The sequence below is a fragment of the Ambystoma mexicanum genome, chromosome 6p, assembly GCF_040938575.1.
Source record: "Ambystoma mexicanum isolate Mex_15411 chromosome 6p, UKY_AmexF1_1, whole genome shotgun sequence".
Lineage (NCBI taxonomy): Eukaryota > Metazoa > Chordata > Amphibia > Caudata > Ambystomatidae > Ambystoma > Ambystoma mexicanum.
The window spans coordinates 742,212,870-742,232,857 of record NC_090935.1 but is presented as its reverse complement, the minus strand read 5'-3'; the positions used below and the strand labels follow the sequence as shown (position 1 = coordinate 742,232,857).

The 19,988-nt window shown below is 44.2% G+C and overlaps 1 protein-coding gene across 2 annotated transcripts in view; it reads right to left on the bottom strand.

The window, feature by feature from the left end:
• The window catches only part of ADGRV1 (adhesion G protein-coupled receptor V1), a 2,479,945-nt gene that overhangs the window by 1,310,549 nt on the left and 1,149,408 nt on the right, over window positions 1-19,988 (bottom strand). For both annotated transcript variants that reach the window (XM_069627623.1, XM_069627624.1), the window contains 2 exons: window positions 6,038-6,239; window positions 3,887-4,106 (listed from right to left, as the gene is read on the bottom strand). In XM_069627623.1, coding sequence (XP_069483724.1) covers window positions 3,887-4,106; window positions 6,038-6,239 — 422 coding nt within the window. The remainder of the gene's footprint in view (window positions 1-3,886; window positions 4,107-6,037; window positions 6,240-19,988) is intronic.

Here is a 19,988-nt window from a genome sequence, read left to right as displayed (position 1 = left end):
TCGTGAGGAGGCATTCGTTCTACAGTGTTTTGCTCTTTACAGACTGAAACATTGGACAAGGAATTTACTGTTCATTGAGACTGGAACTATCATGTCCTGTGTGAATTAAGTGGGGGTGAAAAGAAGTAACTTGAAATAATTCCTAATGTTTGTGATAGTGGAGGTGAAGATGACTGCGTCAAACCGTGCTCACTCTGTTAAAATGATAGCTGTAGTTGAAATGGAATGGCACATAGAGGTGCACTTTGCCCTTTGGGCACCAGAGACCAACCTAACAGTGATGAATTGCATCAGCTGTTTGTTAAAATGATAGCTGTTTTTGAAGTGAGAGGGCACAGAGCGGTACACTTTGCTATTAGGAGAGCAGAGGACAACCTAACACTATTAAATTGCATCAACTGTGTATGGAAACATACCTAATCATTTTATATATACATAGGTAATGCCTGCCAAAGTGTTTCTGTTGATGTAGGAGCTGTTTAATACATCTAAGGAGAGGGGGCTCCTTCCTCTATCCACATGACATGCAGTAATTGCAGTACTGCTGAAAAAGAATGATATATCCCGTCTTCCACTGTTCTCTAAAGTAAACCATGGATGCTGCCAAAGGCCAGTTCCTCGGGCATCATCCAAATTAATTTATCTACCTGATGATGTGGAGCAGGCTGAAAGATTTAGTAGCATGCTGTGGTAAAAAGAAAAACACCCCCTGAAGAAATATCCCTTGTAAAGCAAAGGCCTTTTCAAACTACCTACATCTCACCAACCTGTTTCTGATAGGCCAAAACATCAATGGGGGAATTAGTAACTCAGTTGCAGGAACAGTTGAAACACTTGTGTATAGGCGCGTTACAAATGCCATATCATATCATATCATATCATATCAGGAACCTCTGGACACCTCCATCCTACTGAATCAGTTCCAATCCAGGATCCGTCCCCATCATGGGATGGAAGCCTCTGAACATCATGGCTGTCAAGATGCGAGGAAGGGTATTGTTTGTGGCTTTACTAGGGCTTCTGATGTTGTGAGTATAGCATAATATTTAAATGGTTACACTTCAGTTTAGTTTTGCTGTCAGATCGAAGCCAAATTTTCCCGATGGAATGCATGGATCAATTTGTCACCACTTGATTTTGGAAAGATATGTATGAGGCCACTCTTCACACTCATCAACTGCACTGCAGAATGTCCTAAATCCTTTGCAGAAGATACACTGATCTAACGGTGGGTTGGCAGTGAGTTAAACCAGGCACTGGGTGTGTGTTTGCTGATAATGCCAGGTACTCAGAAGTGGGCAGAAGAGAGCTGCCATCGGCTCCCTCTGACTGTGAGTTTGTTGCTTACAGTGGCAGCTTCTTCTTGTCTTTGGCCCTCATATTGCATAATCCGGCTCTGTCAGCAATCTAGAAGTCGCTTCCAGGATGAAATAAATATTGCTTCCAACTGAATACTTTATCAAACGTGTGTTCCCTTAAACCTTCATTTCAAATTGGCTTTAGAGCTTTTCCTTTAGCTCCACATCAAGGGAGGGACTCTTGTCGCTTTGCTTAGTTAAGGGCAGGGCCGGTTTTTGCATCAGGCAGATCAGGCGGCTGCCTGGCGTCTTGAGCCTTTAGGGGTCGCTGCACCATCAGCCCGCCGCAAGTCCACATCTCATTAAAAGAAATGTGCTAGTGAACAAATAATCTCACTGTTTTGTAGTACCGTACGTTTAAAGTGAGTGGTCACTGACTGAGTGGCCTGCATGCAACTTGCAAGCAGAGACATCAGCCAGTCTCTGCATTATCTCGTACAGGGCTCGAGGTGATCCTGCAAAGACAGGCCAGGCCGCACGAAGCAGCCACGTTGATTTTTATAATGTATATTGCTAAGCAGCCTCAGCTTAGGTAGGGCAGAAAATAGCAACATTGTTTCTTTCACCTTGGCACCAGCCAGCCAGGCACCAGGCCTGGGCGCACATGCCCTTCTTCCGCCAGCGCATGCGCTCCACAGTGCACTGACACAGGGTTGATTAAATGGGCAGCCTGCCCTGCTGTGACCCTGAGTCAGTTGGCGCGCGCAGTAATAGGAATCGAGATCGAGGCCCACAAACACAAACCCTACAAGCATAATGCTGTGTGTGTTGACATTTGTTACCTGATCGTACAAGTGATGATATGAAATCGCTTATCCTAATGTATAGATGATCATATTCTCCTGGGACAGTTGAAATGTCATGGTATGTATACATTGTAGACAAACAGCCTGGGAAATAATTAATGCTCAAATGATTCCTGCCTTTCATTCTCTGTTGTCCTGTCACCACGCTTTTTATGCTGAGGCTGTGCATTGCTAGACTATGTCCTGGGTAGTCATTGCCACCTCTATTTTTTGTAGTTTTAAATAACTGTGTAGGTCACTAAGGTTTCAGATTGCTGTGGTGGTGGCCCGTGGCCTCTGTTTTCATCAGTAAAGTGTTTACGCTGATAATTTTTCAAGGGGCTCCCTAGGGCTCTTGCCTCACTAGAAACGAGACAATGAGCTATTTGCATTTGTTCATTTGGGAATGATTTCACATTCTTGGAATTCATTCTGTGTGGAAGATCTAAGTGGATAATGCCTGCACGTATTTTGTCAAAAGGAATTTGCAGTCCCTTGCATCCCGACACATTATGCCTATTGTTACCATCACTCATACTGAACCTACATGTCCTCAATATGAATTGTGATGTATGTGATGAGTTTCTTTAAAGCATCTTATTCATCAAAAACAAATCCAGCCATACCATCTATCTGGAGGTCAACCAGCTACACAACGCTCAACCTGCCGCAGTGGAGTGTAATCTGGATCTGAGCAGGGAGGGGGCTCTGCACTGTTGAGTGACTCCGTCTAGGCAATGGCCCTCATTACGAGTTTGCCGGTCCGGATACAACCAGGTCCGGATACAACAGTACCGGTAAGCTTACCGGTATCGTTGTATCCGGACTGGCAAACTCCGAGTTGTGCTTGCGAGTGCCTTTCATTCGGCCAGGTCTGACCTGGAGGAATGAAAGGCACCCGTGAGCACAGCATGCCTGTAGCACTGGCACAGTAATGAACCATGCCGGTGCTACAGGGATCCCCATTCCCATTGAGCCCTATTGGAATCAAATGGGAATGGGGATCACCCGATTCCGGCACCCCCGAAAGAGCCATTACTGGGTCTGGCGGGACCAGAATACCCCAGTAATTGCCCATTCGCTGGTGTCTGACTTTCTTGCAAATTTGGAGGTAGCCTTGCCAGTTTTACGGGCAAGGCTACCTCCAACCTTGTAATGAGACCCAACTTGAAATTCAAATTGGCATGGAGGGACCACACCGCGGGAGAGCTACCTCTGGGTGTGCACCAACTTACATGGAGTTTAACGTGAAGTGAATATATCTTACGAGCTTCAAGAAATGCCTTTTCAACTCAAAAGAAAGGGATACGCCTATGCTTAAATTCTGTTTAGACGTTAGCAGAGCATATTCGCAGTCTTATATATTAGACTCCTATATGCATGCAATAAAAAAAGAGAAAAATATCTAAAGACTCTGGATTGTTGAAACTATTGACAAACTCTTTGCCCATGGACACTCAGCAGGCACCCCTTCCCTGACCCCAAGGCGGGATCTGGAAGGAGGTTGTGACCCGGCATTAGAACCGTCACACCCTTAAACCATTATGGCAGTGCAATTTAAGTGTGCACATGTATCGATCAAATGGTTATTGATTCATTAGTTAATTATTTAATGGCTCATTCGTTCATGCATTCACCCAAAACTACTGAACTTCATGACGAATGACATCCAAACTTCCAATTGCCAAATAGCAATATATGTTTCTACTCATCAGATGTTTCTACTCATCAGACCATACGTACCTGTGACTCCCCTAGAAGCCCTCCGGTTCTCTCAAGTGCAAGAGATAAGGTTACTGTCGTATTCGGATTAGGGATCAGTATTCGACTTTGGTTAAGGAATCGAATCACGCCATTGGGGGAGTCACTTTTAGCGATAGTGATTCGGCTCACCAGATTGGACCCAAGGATTGCACCACCAGTTGCCCCAACCAAGTGGATTTCAAACTGCTCAGCAAATTCCCTGTTAGGAGGATAGAAAACAAATACAGGAAAACTAAGATCAAGACAGTCGGAAATTGGCACAACATTGTTTCAAGGAGGAGGTTGCATGAATAACTTAGAACTGTACTAGAAATGGGTAATGATTACTGGATTATTTGTATGCTTCACTTCTCCATTTCACAATGTTTTTCAGGTGATGCAAAGTAGTAGTCAGGGACGTGTCTTGAGCTTGAATGTGCCAAGTCTGCATGAATCAAATGAAAGAGGAAACTTGGTGGTACACTAACGGCTCCCCGGCTTCTCCAGTAAGGCCTTCATGAAGTCACAAACCCACATCCCATTTATACACGCTCGCCTTCTTCACACATTGAGTTAACATTAAAGTACCCAAGGGATAAAGGTGTTCAACCTGTTGGGCGCATGCCGGGGTCCCATTACTGATACACTGCAATTCTAACCGAGTGCAGTATTAGTAGTAGGATAAAGATTGGCCGAGTGCAAATGTGTATTCTTTCAATACATTTTTGTACGAGGGCAATATTCCCTTTGCTGCTACCATGTGCCCTACTGGTAGGAGGGCAAAAAGTGCCTTGGTGTAAAAACGCATTGAAAGTATACGTGGTGCAAGGGTTCTGTAATGAGATCCGGCTGCTTGCTGCCACACACTGTCATACGTAAATATTCAAGTATTTATTTTTGCCCAACTGCATGACAAGTGAACACATGACCAAACATGTACCTAGATCGGAAACAGTATTGACATGTTCTCTGGTCAAACGTATACATTTGAAAAATACTGTTTTATATATGATGAAAATGTTCAAACCAGTGGCGTAACACAAAATGTTGGGGCCCCCCAGCAAGCCCTGCTGGGGGGTCCCCACTACTGCCACTGGGCCCCAGTGCTGGGCATGGGCAGCATGGGGCCCCTTGCACCGCGGGATCTGCGGGGGCACCCCTTACACCAATGGTTCAAACAAATATAAAGATCACGGAGTCGAGTGAGAAAGTAAAGTATGCAGACGAATAGACTGGAAGTGTACATAATAGCCACAAAGCGCTATACATGCTCAAGGTGCCCTTAAAGGATCACTGACGGAGATGGACATGCACAAAGAGGCCTAAATATGTTGCAGCACCTGTGTTTACACAGCACACAATGTTTACACACAACATTGATAGGGGTATATGGTTTTTACAACGTGGTTTACATTTTTCCCAGGTCTATAATGATGTTTTAGGTGATCATCTGCCCTTTCAACAACTTTGAAAAAACAAGCACAGCAATGGGGGCAACTTTCTACGCCCAATGCAGCACTTCTAGTGTGCCAAGACCAAACGTCAGACGTGTAAGTGACTTCCACGTAAGCTATGTAATCCTATGTACATGCCTTGCGCACGCCCACTTTCCACTTTTCCACTTGAGAAATGCAATTTGCGCATTGAATAAATGACAACCATTAATGCCTGGAAAAAGCTATTATTACAGGAGCCTTGTTTTCACTGAAAAAAAGCAACCACAACAGCGCAATGAGAGCCCCTTAAAACAGAGACATTAGGCGCTCTTAAAATACCAGTAATTTAAAACTCTTTGCACATTGATTTCTATGATTTTTGAGTCGTTTCTATTGTATTTATTAAATACCATCAACACCACAACACACATAGCTTCTGTGTCTCCCTCCTGCTTACAGAATATATTTAGCATTTACTAAAAGGTTACGTAAGGTGGGCAACTGGTCATTGGAAGAAAGGGGGTGTATGTGTGTGCGTGTGTGTGTGTGGGCGGACGTGTTTGTGTGTGCGTGTGTATCTGTGACTGTGCATGTATGTGTGTGTGATATTGTCCAGAAGCAATCAATGAACTGCATCACAATGTCTCAACCCCTAGGCACCATAAACTACCTGCACAGAAACGAATCATGGTTGGAACTGATTTTGTCTAATTACCTTTCTTCGTCATCCGTGATAGAGACGTTGATGAAACTCTGGTTCTGGCCATGGTAGAACGTGACTGTTGCATTGCTTACATTGTAGTCCACGCCACTGGGAAGAGCAGATATACTTCGAGCTATGAAATCAGCAGTCACCAAGCCATAGGTCCCCCGCCTCCTCACTACTGGAATGGTGAGCATCCCAGCATCCTCCTCCACTGTGAATTAGAATCACTGAACGTCAATACAAGGTAACTCTAAGAAGGAAGCTTGGTCACAATAAACAGCTGTTTCTTTGCTCCCTGCATGCCCGTCAATTGCATTAAACTTGTACACGGTCACAAGAGGAATAAGGTGATGTCTTACTTTTAAACTCTGCACTGTCCCGTCAAAAGCATCTTAATGCTAAATATCACTGATACCCATAATTCCCATTCTTCAGTAAGGCAGCCCTCCATATAATTCTATATAATTCTTCTTGAATCCAGGCAACAGTCAATTACTAGCTCTTTTGGGTATGCGCAAATCAACTACTTCTTGCAGATAGTGGCCCGCACAAACTGTACTGAAAGTTCCCGTGTTCTAATCAATACACGAAAAGGGTGGGATAAAAAAACATTGTGGGGACAAAAATCAGAAATGAAGTAACAGATGGGATGCATTGAAGAAGGCCTCTTTATTTGGTATCCAGTCTTTATAACGACACATTTTATGTAGAATGCACTTATAACGAAAAAATGACAACGAAAAATCCCCCTGCATCATCATCATCATCATCGCCAGCCTCCGTAAAGCAGAGGGGCGTGCAGATGCAGCACCAATGGCCTACGATGACAGCAAACCCCAAGACAGATTCTGCACCAGTCTCTACAAGACACAGGACAAACATGGGCTACAGAACCGGTGCACTCAGGGCCTTTCTGAGAACTAGATAAACACATCCACAAATGGAATACACAGAATAGAAGACGCTGTCCTTCTTAGTTGAACGATATTCCTGAAGCTGGACGTTCAATCCCATACAAAACAGATTTTCCGCAAAATGCGCATTGAACTTGTTTTTTTTTCAAATTCTGTTCCATGTTTGTATCGCAAGAAAGAATACAAAAAGAACAGACAGGACTGATACGAGTCACGAGTAAAAAGAATAGCCGGACTTGCAAGGTAGCAATTGATTTTTTTAAATTTATTTAAAGTAAGGTAGAACAGAAATGGCATGCATAGTGTGCATTACAAAAGGTAGCAGTCACTCGGTAGGTAGAATGGACGAGGAGGGGCTACTGATGAAAGGGTAATACAAGGGAACATAGACCCGGGACGCAAAATGGGGGACAAACATAAATGATTAAACATTCAGGGCCTAGAGCCAGAGTTACATAATTACACTGTACCTGTGTAATTCTGTGAGACCTTGGAAGGGTAGGTGAGCTGGGTTATCAGCTCAGAGAAGACGGTGGAGCAGTGGAGTAACTTTGCTGAAAATGTTGGGGGGGACATGACATCCGAAGAAAAGGTGCCCCAGCCAAATGAATGGGGACAAAATGGTGTGCCATGGAAGTTGGGGGAGACAAACACCCCTGACCCCCCTAAAATTACGCCCATGCGGTGGAGGCGGGGCTCTCTCAGTTGCTGGAATGTGGCTCATAAACTTGATTACGCTTACACTGATGGAGTGGCTTGGATTGCTGGGAGAGCACATTCCAGGGGGTGGGGCAGGCAGAGAGAAGGATTGAAAGTGGGAAGAGATGGAAGAGACAGATGGGTTGATAAGAGAAGAGGGGAGCAGAGTCAGAGAGAGGGAGAGTACAGTGAGATATAGTCAGCGACGCCGTTCTGGGCAAGACAATGGATGGATGTGAAGACGAGGGGCAGGGATCTGAGGAGCAAATACATTTGGAGGGACACCTATCCAGCCTCTTGACAGAAGGTGGCGGTGCTGTAGGGTCTGGGAAGGTTGAAAAGGGTGCATGTAGCAAATCAGAGAACCTTGTTTGGTGGAACAAAGGTGTAGATGGGAAGACCAAGGGGCAGGCTTGTGCATTTGTCTAGTCTGCTGAACACTAGGTAAGAGATCAAAGATTGTGTTGAGTGGTGCATCAGGTGTGAGCAGATTTTATTCATGCTAAAGTAGTTAAGCCTGGCTGAGTAGCAATGGTCTTGGTGAACTGGAAGAGTTTCTGGTCACAGTCAAGAGGACCCTGAGACTGGGGCTCATGGATGAGCAGGTGAGGAAGTCGGGGGGGGGGGGGGGGGAGAAGGGAGAACGGAGTGCGTGTAGGTGGCTGTGAGAAAGCTGACATCACTCTTTTAGAAGTAAAACATAAGGCAGTGTATGGACAGCCAATGGTCATGGAGATGAGTTGTAGAGGGTTAAGAGGAGTGGGTCTCATACTGATGCTTGGGGAACAATCACAAGGGCGTGACGGAGGATGTGCTGGAGATGCATAAGATGGAGAAAGAGTGGCCATGGAGACAGTAGGCCACTCAGTCAAGTATTGTGTCCTTAAAGCCGAAAGGGAAACATTTAGAAGGTTTGAGGGATGGAGTACCATGTAGATGGAAGCAAGGTGAGAGTGCGGAGCAGTAGCTAAGAAGATGGAGACATGGATGAGAGCGGTCTCGGTGGAATGGCTGGAATATAACCCAGATTGGAGGGGATCATAGAGTGAGTGTACCTCAAGATAGTTGGCTATAAGGCTAAAGACAGTCCTCTCAAGGACATTTGAGCTGTAGAGCGAGGGCTTGATGGACTCAATGCGTTTTTATCATAGGTATGACTGTTGCTATTTTGTAGCAGGTTGGGGAAATTCCATTTGAGAGAAGAGGTGACAGGTACAAGTTGCTTGATTATTTGAAATGTAAAAGGGTTGGAGGGAGTGCAGGATGGGTTGGCAGCCCAAATGCTCAGTAAGACTTCAGACGGGGAGGTGGGAGAGGAATAGGCGTTCACCTTAGTGCAACAATGCATTCTTCACTAAGGTAGTTTTTGTATTGCTACTCAAAGGTTTAAAACCAGTCAAAACCAGTGCTGGTTCCTGTGTGTCGGTGGAGGGCTGCCGCCCTCCTTGATTCCGGTTGCTAGGTGAAAGATATACCTTTTCATACAAAACTCCATCTTTCACCTAGTGAGGCTCACATGTAGTGACAAACAATTCATGGTAAATCAATGGCACAGGCTTGCATATGTGCTTGTGGACCGGGATGGGATTCAAGGGTGGTGTCAAGTACATACAGGGTGCTGTTGCAGCCTGTATGTTCATGTTTATATGTTTATATAGCACCACAGCCCGCAGGCATCGGGGCACTTGTAGAATGTGAATGCTTTCTTTATGTTCTGCAAGGATCCCAAAAGGCTTTGCACAGATGGCATTAGAGGGCTCTCTCCTTTTACTGTACAAGTATGTAAATTGATACGAGGTGGAAATCTGGGAGGCACAGATGTGTTGACATAAATATATGGTGTTCAGAATCTAGAGATGTATTTTTGCTAAAACAAAGACATAGCAGGATGCTTTTCAGCTCACAAATTGTAATCATATTAACAAGTTTTTTTTACAAAGTTCCAGGAAATAGGCTTCTGCGGCCTGAATAGAAAACCCCAATAGATGACTCTTGCCTTTGTGTTTGGGTTGCAGGTTTTCGGGGTGTAGGCTGATTTCCCTGCCTTCTGCAGCCACCATGTTCCAGGCTTGCAAAGTCGGTCAGTCTCTTTCAAGAGGACAAGTCACCAGGTAATCTTCTCAGCACTGCTTCACTCTCACAGGGACTCAGGATTAGGCTATGCATGCTTTCTTCTTGCTGACAACTTTGCTGCTCTACAATTCTGGTCCCTGTGGGGACCAGACCTTCTGGCAATGACCAGAATGTCTCTGACCTTCTGATAATGCTTGCAATAGTCTCCCGGCCCCACTGAAATGGCACCATCTCATATGTCTTCCTGCCAACTGCAGATTCTGCCCTTGACAGACCTAGTCCACTATAACCTTCCTCGTCTCCATCTCTAAAAAGGGACCTGTGCTCCTCCCACCTCCTTATCATTAGCAGCTGTATCTACCCATTTAGCTTATCTTTCTTTTTATCCACAGATGTTGACATTAATCGGTTCCCTTTCTTTCCTCCTTTGCTCTTGATCATTCTTCTCCTCCAGCTCTCCGAATCACTCCCTCCAGATGGTACCCACTCTTCCACCAATCTATACAAAACTCTCTCTCCAAACTAATCTCCTCCAGCTCTCCTTTCAGTGCCCCACTCTCACAACCCACCTCTTCCCTCCTACCATTACTCAAGCTCCCCACCCTGCCTGGCTGAAGTGGCTGCATCATATAGTATGATTCTCCTCCCCGAGGTGATGCTTAGGGAGATGGGCGAGTCTTGTGCATTGGGGAATGTGCTGCTCTGAGATTAGGCCATAGGTTGGTGGTTATGTGGTTTGAGCGAGGGATAGTCTGAGGTTACATTAAGGCCTGCCACAATGTTGGCTTTCAGAAAGACCAAGGACATGTGTGAGGTCTCCCCCCGCCCCCTCCTAAATCCCTGCTGCCATTCTCTGAATTAAGTTGGGCCCCCTTTTCTCGCTGCATGTGAGTTAGAACTGTAAGCCTGAAAAAATAAAACATCCGTGTATGAGAAAGACCAGAGACAAACACATAGAATTTCAGATATGGTGTGAAATGTGTACTTTATGGCTGTACTCCAAAGTATTTGTTTATAAGAAGCTTCCTCGCTCTTAAACTCTCCATTATTGTTATTCCACCTTCCCTGTGCTCTATGTGTCTAAATTATAAGTCACATGATACAGGCAGGCTTTAAGAAGAAAATGGGCAAAATCGAAATTTATATTTTGATAGAAAAATCTGTGCAGCTAAGGAAAGGCTCATAACGTATGCTTTTTATTGATTTTAGTACCACAAGTGATTGCGCTGATAGGAAAATTCTGTGGAATACTTTAAAATTAATTAAAATTCCAATGTATTTATTAAAAGCTATTAAGATCATGAATACAGGTCATTTTGCCATCTATTTCCGATTGAGTTTGGGGTCCACCAAGGATGTGTTAGCCGTATTATTATTCTTGAAATACATAGATGGTATGATATGATAAGTTATTTATAACGCACTTAATACCCTGAGGTTTCTAAGCGCGGACGAGGGTCTGAACCTGTCTTGCTCCGTGCCATCTTGCTTCCAAGGCGAGCACGTTGTCACTGAGCTATCCTCCCGAAATTGGTATGGGGAGAGAAAGGGTGAATTTGGAGGCTGAGGCACCAAAGCTGGACAGTAAACCATTATGGATTTTGTGATTTGCAGATGGCGCAGTTTCAATATCAAAGACTGCAAGAGGATTCTACAATCAATTTGATCACCTACATGCGTTATGTAGAGGTCTTGGCTTCGCTATTAAGGCACAACAAATAATTGTACGGTGCCATGCAAAAAAAGTCACTATTGGACTAAAATTGGAAGGGCAGGTTATCAGCCCTGCGGAATATCTTAATTATCTTGGTATTGCGATGTGCAAGAATGGGTCCTAGAAAGAAGAGTGAGGTGGCATTAAGCTAAAGAGCGGGCACAACCCTTTCATTTGGCAAAAGATTTGACATTAGAGGAACTAGTCCTCCTGCAAACATTTATAGGATGCAAGGACAGCATGCAACACTTCAGTTATGCCCCCATAATGGTGTGGATTCACTCACAAGTGAAGAAAACACATCTTTACGTGCTCTGTTGCCTGTCCCACGAGGACCGCTCACACTGGCATTGCAATTGCAGATAGGTTTGAGAGGCGGGTGGGCATCTTTTGCCTTTCAATACAGTTTTGGTTTGGACCAGATTGTGGAGAACAACGGAATGAGAACTGAATAAGAACCGTATTGAGTTGCCATAAAAGATTTGATGAAGGCTCCAAGTCGAATGGGTAGTTCCCTGGGTAAACTATGTTAGGGAAATGCTATCAAATTTGAATTTGAGGGAGTTATGGGAAAACCCAGGGAAAACTATTAGGAGATATAGATGTCATAAAGGATAGGTTTTCAGAGTTAGTTTTAGGAGATAGCTTGTTAAACTGAATGGCAAATATTCGAATGAGGGTCTTATATAGACGCATAGAAAGGTATGATATTTAGATTGGATTGAACTGATATATATTGTAAAGGCCTGTACCTGGAATTTCGTTTTAGTAATTTCGTCTTGTTATACCCCACTCTCGAGCATTGCCAAGGATTGTCCTGTTCCAAATGTTGTCTTCGTCCAGGTGTGCCAAGACATGAAGGAAGATGAGATCAATTTGTTCGTCTTATGTGCCCTATATCTTATGATTACAGGTAGGCCAAATGCAAACGCCTTCACTTTATTTAGTATTCTAATCATATCACAAAATGGCTGATACACTAGCTTATGCCCTTGGAGTGACGTGTCTTAAATTGCCAATCTTCTCGCCATTATGGACCTATATTGTGATCATCGTTATGAGCAGACGTTGGTGGCTTTTACCTCAAAAGTACAGCCTTAGGTTTGTTAAATCTGTCCCATGTTGATGAATTTCCTGCTGAAATTCCTAGTAACTCTTTTGCCTTCTCTAACTATGTAGGAAGAGCATGGCAAAAAGGGAAAATGTGCTTACATCTCGATGATTCCTGTAGATATTTAGGGTACCTAGCCACTTGTAGTTAAATATGTGTTTCTTTTATTAGTGTCCTGCACTAAAAATATAAACTATAACATTATTTTAGGGTGTTATTATTGTGCTTGCTTTAGGGTGCATTTTGTTGGTTTGCATTGTGAAATTAATTCTACCTAGATGTAAAGAGTAGTTATGTATTATTTTCTGTTGTAAACATTCTTTAATATATATTGTTTACTTGATTTCTGGTCCACTGACTAGTACTGTAAGTTTAGTGTGGATTAATTGATGAAATGTGATTGTTAATTGTCCTTTGGCTTTTATTGATATATTTCCAAAATAAAGAAAATGAATAATAATAAAATGGTAACCAGCACAAATCTGCACAGGACGCCTTAATAGTGCCAAATTGTTGCTCAAATGCAAATCTATGCATTTTATTTAGTGTGCTAGTTGTTTCTCGCAATGCCTGAAACAGTAACTTGAGCTCGAATAATAATATGCCTTACTTTACATTGAACGGGTGTTTTGTATCTGTAATTTCGTATATACTCCATTTTGAACTAAACAAAATATTGAAAATAAAATTCATAACAAAGTTATGACTCTGGTAGAAAGCTATGCCCGAGTTATGATGTAGACTGTAAGGTGCTACACTACTTCTGCCAAACACAGGCCTGATATAATAACATCAATCTCATGGAATTGTGGGGATGTTAGAAGACTCCCTGCGTTGAATAATTAAACATTTTGCCTTGAAACCCAATCCAGTATTACAGCGCATTGCCAATGAAAGTTAGCTCTTCTTCTTATCAACAGTTGGATGTGTGCCATTAAACAAATTGTAAGTACAGGGGAGGAGCCAGGAACAGTAAGGAGGTCAGCCTTCCCCCTGCTTTCCCCCTGGTGCCCGGCGCACCTCCAGGCTTGCCGCACGGCTGGCTCTCTGACTAAGAAGCAGTCTTGATATTAAAAATAAATAAATATGTTAACCCTGTGATTGATACGCAACGCATACAGTGCAGCGCGCAACACAGAGTTTTTTTTGTGTTTTTGTTAATGTCACCAGGACTGGTGCTCAGTCAGTCTTGGTGCTATTTAAAAAGAAAACCTATGAGTGTCACACCTCATGCGTCACTCACAGGGTTGCCTTGGAAATTTGTGTGGTTGTATGCATGGTGCGTTCTGAGGCAGGTCAGTGCTGCGCAACTCAATTAACAAAGTGTGGTGCTGCCTGCCCTATGCCCCTGTCGACCTAAGCTAAGTGTAGTGTTTTGGTAAATATGTATGCATTGTGACGAATCTGAGGATTTCGTCCCTTCTTGCATGGAGGGAGACCTTTCTCATGGGGCCAGGGCGTTGCATCCACAGTACAATAGTCTCCCTGGGGGTGGTGCACTTAGGGAGGATCACCTGGGGAAGTAATCCCCCTATGGGTTTGGGGATGGCCATCGCCAGAAAACATGGTAGCACCCCGCTTTACCATATTCAAACCCAGCTCCAGCACTAAATCCTCCTGCCCCGTCCCTGGATAGATCTAATACATTTTATTGGCAAGTCGGACAACCTAACCTACATGACAACACTGAAAACCCAGACAATACAGAGTATCCTGTATGTAGCTTTAAGGCTGGCACTGTGACGTAGAAGATGGCCGCAAGTACAAGGATCACTCGCAAGAAGCAGAGCGAGTAGTCTAGTTTCCAAAGGCCATTGATAGGCCCTGAGCAGTACATCAGTACAACGTGGGAATTTAGAGGGCAGTTCAAGCTCAAGCTCAAACCGAATTGTAAGAGAGAGACGCAAGATTCAGAGAAACGTCACCCGCAAGACGCAAGAGGAATAGCAGGGGCCAGGCACGAAAGTAGCTGATTTGAGCTGCAGGACCCGTTTAAGTGCGGAAGAGACAGACAGTGCAGCTGGAGGAAGGCACCAGTCTACAGAGCCACTGCAGACTCTGCTGGACACCTGAATGTTACAGGAGACTCGATAAGGGATACAGCTGCCTTGGAAACGCTGGTACCTCTGAGAAGGAAGCAAACAGATACACGGGTTGCCCGGGAGCTGTGAGAGGTCTGAGGAAGCAATGGAGTGAGCTCAGGAACTGAAAATAGAGGGTCTAGGAACCTGAAGCAAATGAGAGACAGTTGTATAAATGGCAGGAAAGTGAGCCAAGAGGACACAACACAACAGCATGAGTCTGGGACCCACACCCAAGAATAAGAGGTTCTAAGACCCTGATGCAAGAATGGGTCTGGAACCCTGAAGAAAATGAGAATTATATACTCGGCAGGAGAGAGAACCGAGGGATACAATGCAACAGGGCAAGTCTCTGACTCGCACCAATTTTAGAAGCCAACGTTTAAAGCAAAGTGTGTCTGGGACCCTGTGAGAGGAAAAGAAATAGATCAAGAGAGAAAGCTTTCTGGGTTGGAGAGTGAGCCAAGCCGTGTAAAGTGTTGTGAGTCTGGGACCCGCACTTACATGAGAGATTGAGAACAAGAGGGTCAAGAACCCAAGTATTGACAAAAGGAGTCCTATGGTTGGTAGCAGACTGTGACAAGTTGATAGAATAAAGAACTGTGATAAGAAGCAGACTAGGGGAAAGGAACACAACCTTAGTATTGGAATCCTATGCTTGGTAGAGGAGCGTGCCAAGCTGATAGGAAATACGAACTGTGAAACTAAGAAACATTTCCTCGTGAGGTATCGAACAACTTGAGATAAGAAGACGTCTAGGGGAAAGGAGCACAACCCTAGCTTTGAAATCTTGTATTTTGGAATATTATGTTGCATCACATTTTTCTACCAGTGAAACTGGGAACTTTTGTGTTTGCTTGAAAACACAGAGAACACATGTTACCTTGAGTGGAGTTCACCCTCGCACAGTTATTGTTAGATTATTAGTGTTAGGGACAGAAGTAGGTTTTTGTTACACAACAGTGACAAACTTTGTAGTTTCAGAATTCCTGACAATTTCACTAGTTTCCTTTGAGGTATGGAAACCCCTCTCAGATTTAGGGATGGAGAGGCCTTGTTCCTACCCTCTTATAATTAATAAAAGTCGATAGCCAAAGACATACCAGTTTATGCCCGAGCCTTACTTCTGCACCCAGTATGCATGTGTGCGTGTGTGTGTGTGTGTGTATAAATGTGTGTCTGTATGTATGAATGTGTCAAGGGATTTACAGTGACCAACCGCACATTCTGTATGGTTGGCCACTGAAAGTCCCTTGCAGAGACTGCTGGCACACGTAGGTTGTGGGTCAGCAGCTTCATGCATGTTTTACATTATTTTACAGAAAAGATCTATGTCAGTAATGTCACTTTAATTCACATGCATGAAGCTGCTGCCACAAACTGTTCAATCCAGTAAGGGTATCTTTACAACACATGCATGAAGCTGCTGCCACAACCTATCTATGCCAGCAATGGTCAATTTATATCAGATGCATTAAGCGCTTCATTGCGTGTGATTTAAAGTGACCATTACCGCCATAGATAGGTTGTCTTATCTATGCAAGTAATGGTCACGTTAAATAATATCCATAGGGCGCTTCAACCTTCATGCATGTGATTTAAAGTGACCATTCCTAGCACAGATAGGTTGTGGCAGTAACTTCACGCATGAGTTTTAAAGTTACCATTACTGCCACAACCTATCTATGCCAGTAATGGACACTTAGAATTCGATGTATTAAGCACTTCATGTGTGTGATTTAAATTGATCATTACTGGCATAGATTGTGGCATGCGGCAGCTTGTCCATAATTGGCGGGGGGTCACCAACCCACGAGAACCCTTGCACATTGTGGAGGAGCCACACTAGCCAAGTAGCGCTCCAGCAGCTGCTTGTGGTGAAGCTGAGGGAACACTCCAGGGCTGGTTTGAACTGTCAAAGGGAAACATGGTTTCCTTTTGACAGTTTGTACCTCAGCCACACATATCCAATGGGCCATGCAAGGCTGGGGTCATTTTGCTTCCCCAGCCTTGCATGGCCCATTGTGGTTGTAGGCTTGGGTACTGCATGCTTGTATGTGTGAGTTGGCACTCCTGCATCTCCCTGCACATCCAAACGGAGTGGGGTGTCACCTCATCAGTGCTGCGGCTCCTCTGTGCTTGTGCAGAAACCAGGAAGCATGGTTGCTGGTTCTTGTTCTCTATGCTCAGTTTCTGGAGGCTTTCTGGAGGTGGCAGAGTCTGTGAGTATCGGGCTGCAGCCAGGTCAGATTTGATTTCTTTATGTATTATGGGTGCAAATGAGTGACGGTATGATGCATGGGTGCACATGTGAATGACTGAGTGAATCTTGTGTGTGAATCGGTATGCACATGTGTATGTACTGGGCCGGGGAGTGGGTGGGTTCACGTTAAGAATGCATATTTTAGTGGGCATCTTTTGTTAAAGATGTGTTGTTACGTGGCTTAACTAGTATTTTGTGGCAGCCAATCAAGCCATTTCTTACTGCAGCATGACTTTTTTTTGTTACTGGATAGGGATGATAAAGAAAGCATGTTAAGCTTTCTTATTTGGCTAGACTAGCATTTGGGGTAAAATATAGCCATTTCTTACTGTGACATGATATTTTTACTGGATATTTATGATGATGCAAGTATGTTAACTGTTAATTCTTGGCTAGACTGGCATTTTGGGGTAGCCAGAATAGCCCTTTCTTATTGTGGCATGACTTTATTTACTGGGCATCTATGATAACCAAGCATTATATATGTTATTACGTGGCTAGACTTGTATTTTGGTGCAGCCAGTCTAGACCGTTCCTGCTGTGGCATTCTTTTTTTACTGTGCATTTATGATAAATCAAGCATGATATCTGTTTTTACTTGGCTAGACTGGCATTTTGGTGCAGCCAGTCTAGCTATTTCTTACTTGGTCATGGAATTTCTTACTGGGCAACAAGGATAAAGCAAACATGATAGCTGTTAGTACGTGTTTACACTAGACTACAGCCAGTCTGGACATATTTTCTTATTGTGGCATAGCGTTTTTAAAGGAAAAGCTAATAGGAGTATGTTCTTTTGTGAGGATACAGACATATAGTGGCATAGCCAGTGTGGACATGTTTGTTTATATTATTATTACTGGCATTATGTGCAAAGCAAACATGAGTATGTTCTTATATAGAAATTCTGACAAATATTGGTGCATTCATCATGGAAATGTATGGGCACCGTCAGTGTGAAAATGTTTTTATACCAGCATATAGTGTCGCCAGAGGCATTGCAAAACAGTGTTGTGAAATGCTTCTGTGCACTGTTGGGCACTTACATCTCTTGTATTTTTGGACTGGAGTTACCCCACGAAACCAATTACAAACTGTTTAGCCCTTTACGCAGATTTTTACAGAAAGTGTGCAGTATAATGCATCATTTTAATCCAATATTAAAAGGTATTTCCTGGTGGGAACCCCTCTAGCCCCACTTTGGTTCAGGGTCCCTCGCTAGGCTAGGCTCACTTTGTGGGAAATATTTACACCCCTCCAACTAAGAAATTCACCAGCCGCTGTTACCAACTCTGATACTGAATTTTCTTTTGCTTTCTTTGAGGCACATCAGATGCAATGAAACTGGTCTACAGACTGGCCTACAAGCTGACATACAGCTCAACACCCAGGCCAATTGAGGACCCTCCTAAGAAGCACATTGCTGACGACACTGTTGGCACAAATCCCCAAGGCCAGAGGCTGCCTTGCAGATATGACAGTTAATTTCGCAACTGCACACTATACTGCTTCCCCGAAATGGACCTGTTTGTCATTATATGTTCATTATACGTGCTGTTTTATGGGTGGAGAATGGATTTAGCCACTCTGTTTGTATATAAGGATGAGTCAGGCCTAGGGGGTAGAGAAGTAAGCAGCCCTCCCATGCACTGGTGTGTTTGCATTACAGCTAATTTCTCTCGTGATTTGGTATCCTGTGTATTATTTGTGTCAGAGTGACTGATGTGGCTGAGGTGTTGTGCGGGAGCAGGACAAGCCTGTAATGTATTGGTGTCGATTTCTTGTAGCTCCCCTTCCTGACCTGCATGAGAGGAGTATACACCAATACAACATGTAGGTGAAAAAAGTGTTTTTCACAGTGCCTGTTTCAACCTTAACTAGGGGATGCTGTATTCTTCAGGGAGTCTAGGAATAATACAGAGACAGTGGGCCTCATTACAAGTTTGGAGGTAGCCATGCCGTCTTTAGCGGCATGGCTACCCCCAAACTCGGGTCCGGGTCCCGTAAAATGGGATTTACCAGGCCATTCCAACATTTGCGGGCCCAGTAAATCCCATTTCAGGACCCATACCCGGTACGTCCCCTTACCCATTTGAGCCCCCATAGGGCCAAATGGGAATGGGGAGGATGTTAACAAAGGACCCCTTAATGACAAGTCTGTTGTTAGCATCCTGTCTGCTTGCGGGTGCCAGTATGCAAGTCTGGCCAGACCAGACATGCATACCGCCACCCGCGAGCAAACTCGTAATGTGGCGGCCCGGTATAAACGGTGCCGGTACCTTACTGGCACCGTTCATACCACGGCCACCAGGGTCATAATGAGGCCGAGTGCCCTTAGAGTGCTGCAGTGGTACAATATAGGGTTGCCTGCAATCGGGTCAGAGCATTCTTAGGCACCTGTGATACAGTCAGAGGGCCGGTCGGAGAGAGATGGTGTAGGGTCAATGCTGTAGAGTGCACCCGGTTGGAGTGTGAGTTCGAAAGCCTGTGTTAAAGTGCGATAGGGCCAATACCAGTCACGGATTACAGTTACAGTTACAATATGGCGGGTATGTATATATCAGAATAGTTTTATTGCAGTGTGCTTTATGTAGAAGTAGTGCAAGGCTTTGGGCAGCGAGTATAGTGGATCATCGATAAAATGAGAAGCGAGAAAACAAATTGGGCATGTTACCAACTCTGATACTGCATTTTCTTTTGGTTTCTTTGAGACACAATGGATGCAATGAGACTGGCCTACAGACTGACCTACAGCTGAAACACCCATGCCAAGCGAGGTATCAAAGCAGAGCAGATCTGTGGAATGCGTGATACTTCAGGCATGGGTCAGTTCAGGAGCCCCTTCTGAGAAGTGCACAGCTGGTAACACTGCTGGTTCAAATCCCCAAGGTCAGAGGCTGCCTCACAGATATGACATTGCATTTTGCAACTGCAGGCTATACTGCTTCCCCAGAATTGACCTGTTTGTTATTATAGATGCATTATTCGTGCTGTTTTATGGGTGGAGAATGGATTGAGTCAGGCATGGGCGGGGGCAGAGCAGTAAGCAGCACTTGCATTGCAGCCCATGTCTCTCTACATTTGGTCTCCTGTGTATTATTTGTGTCT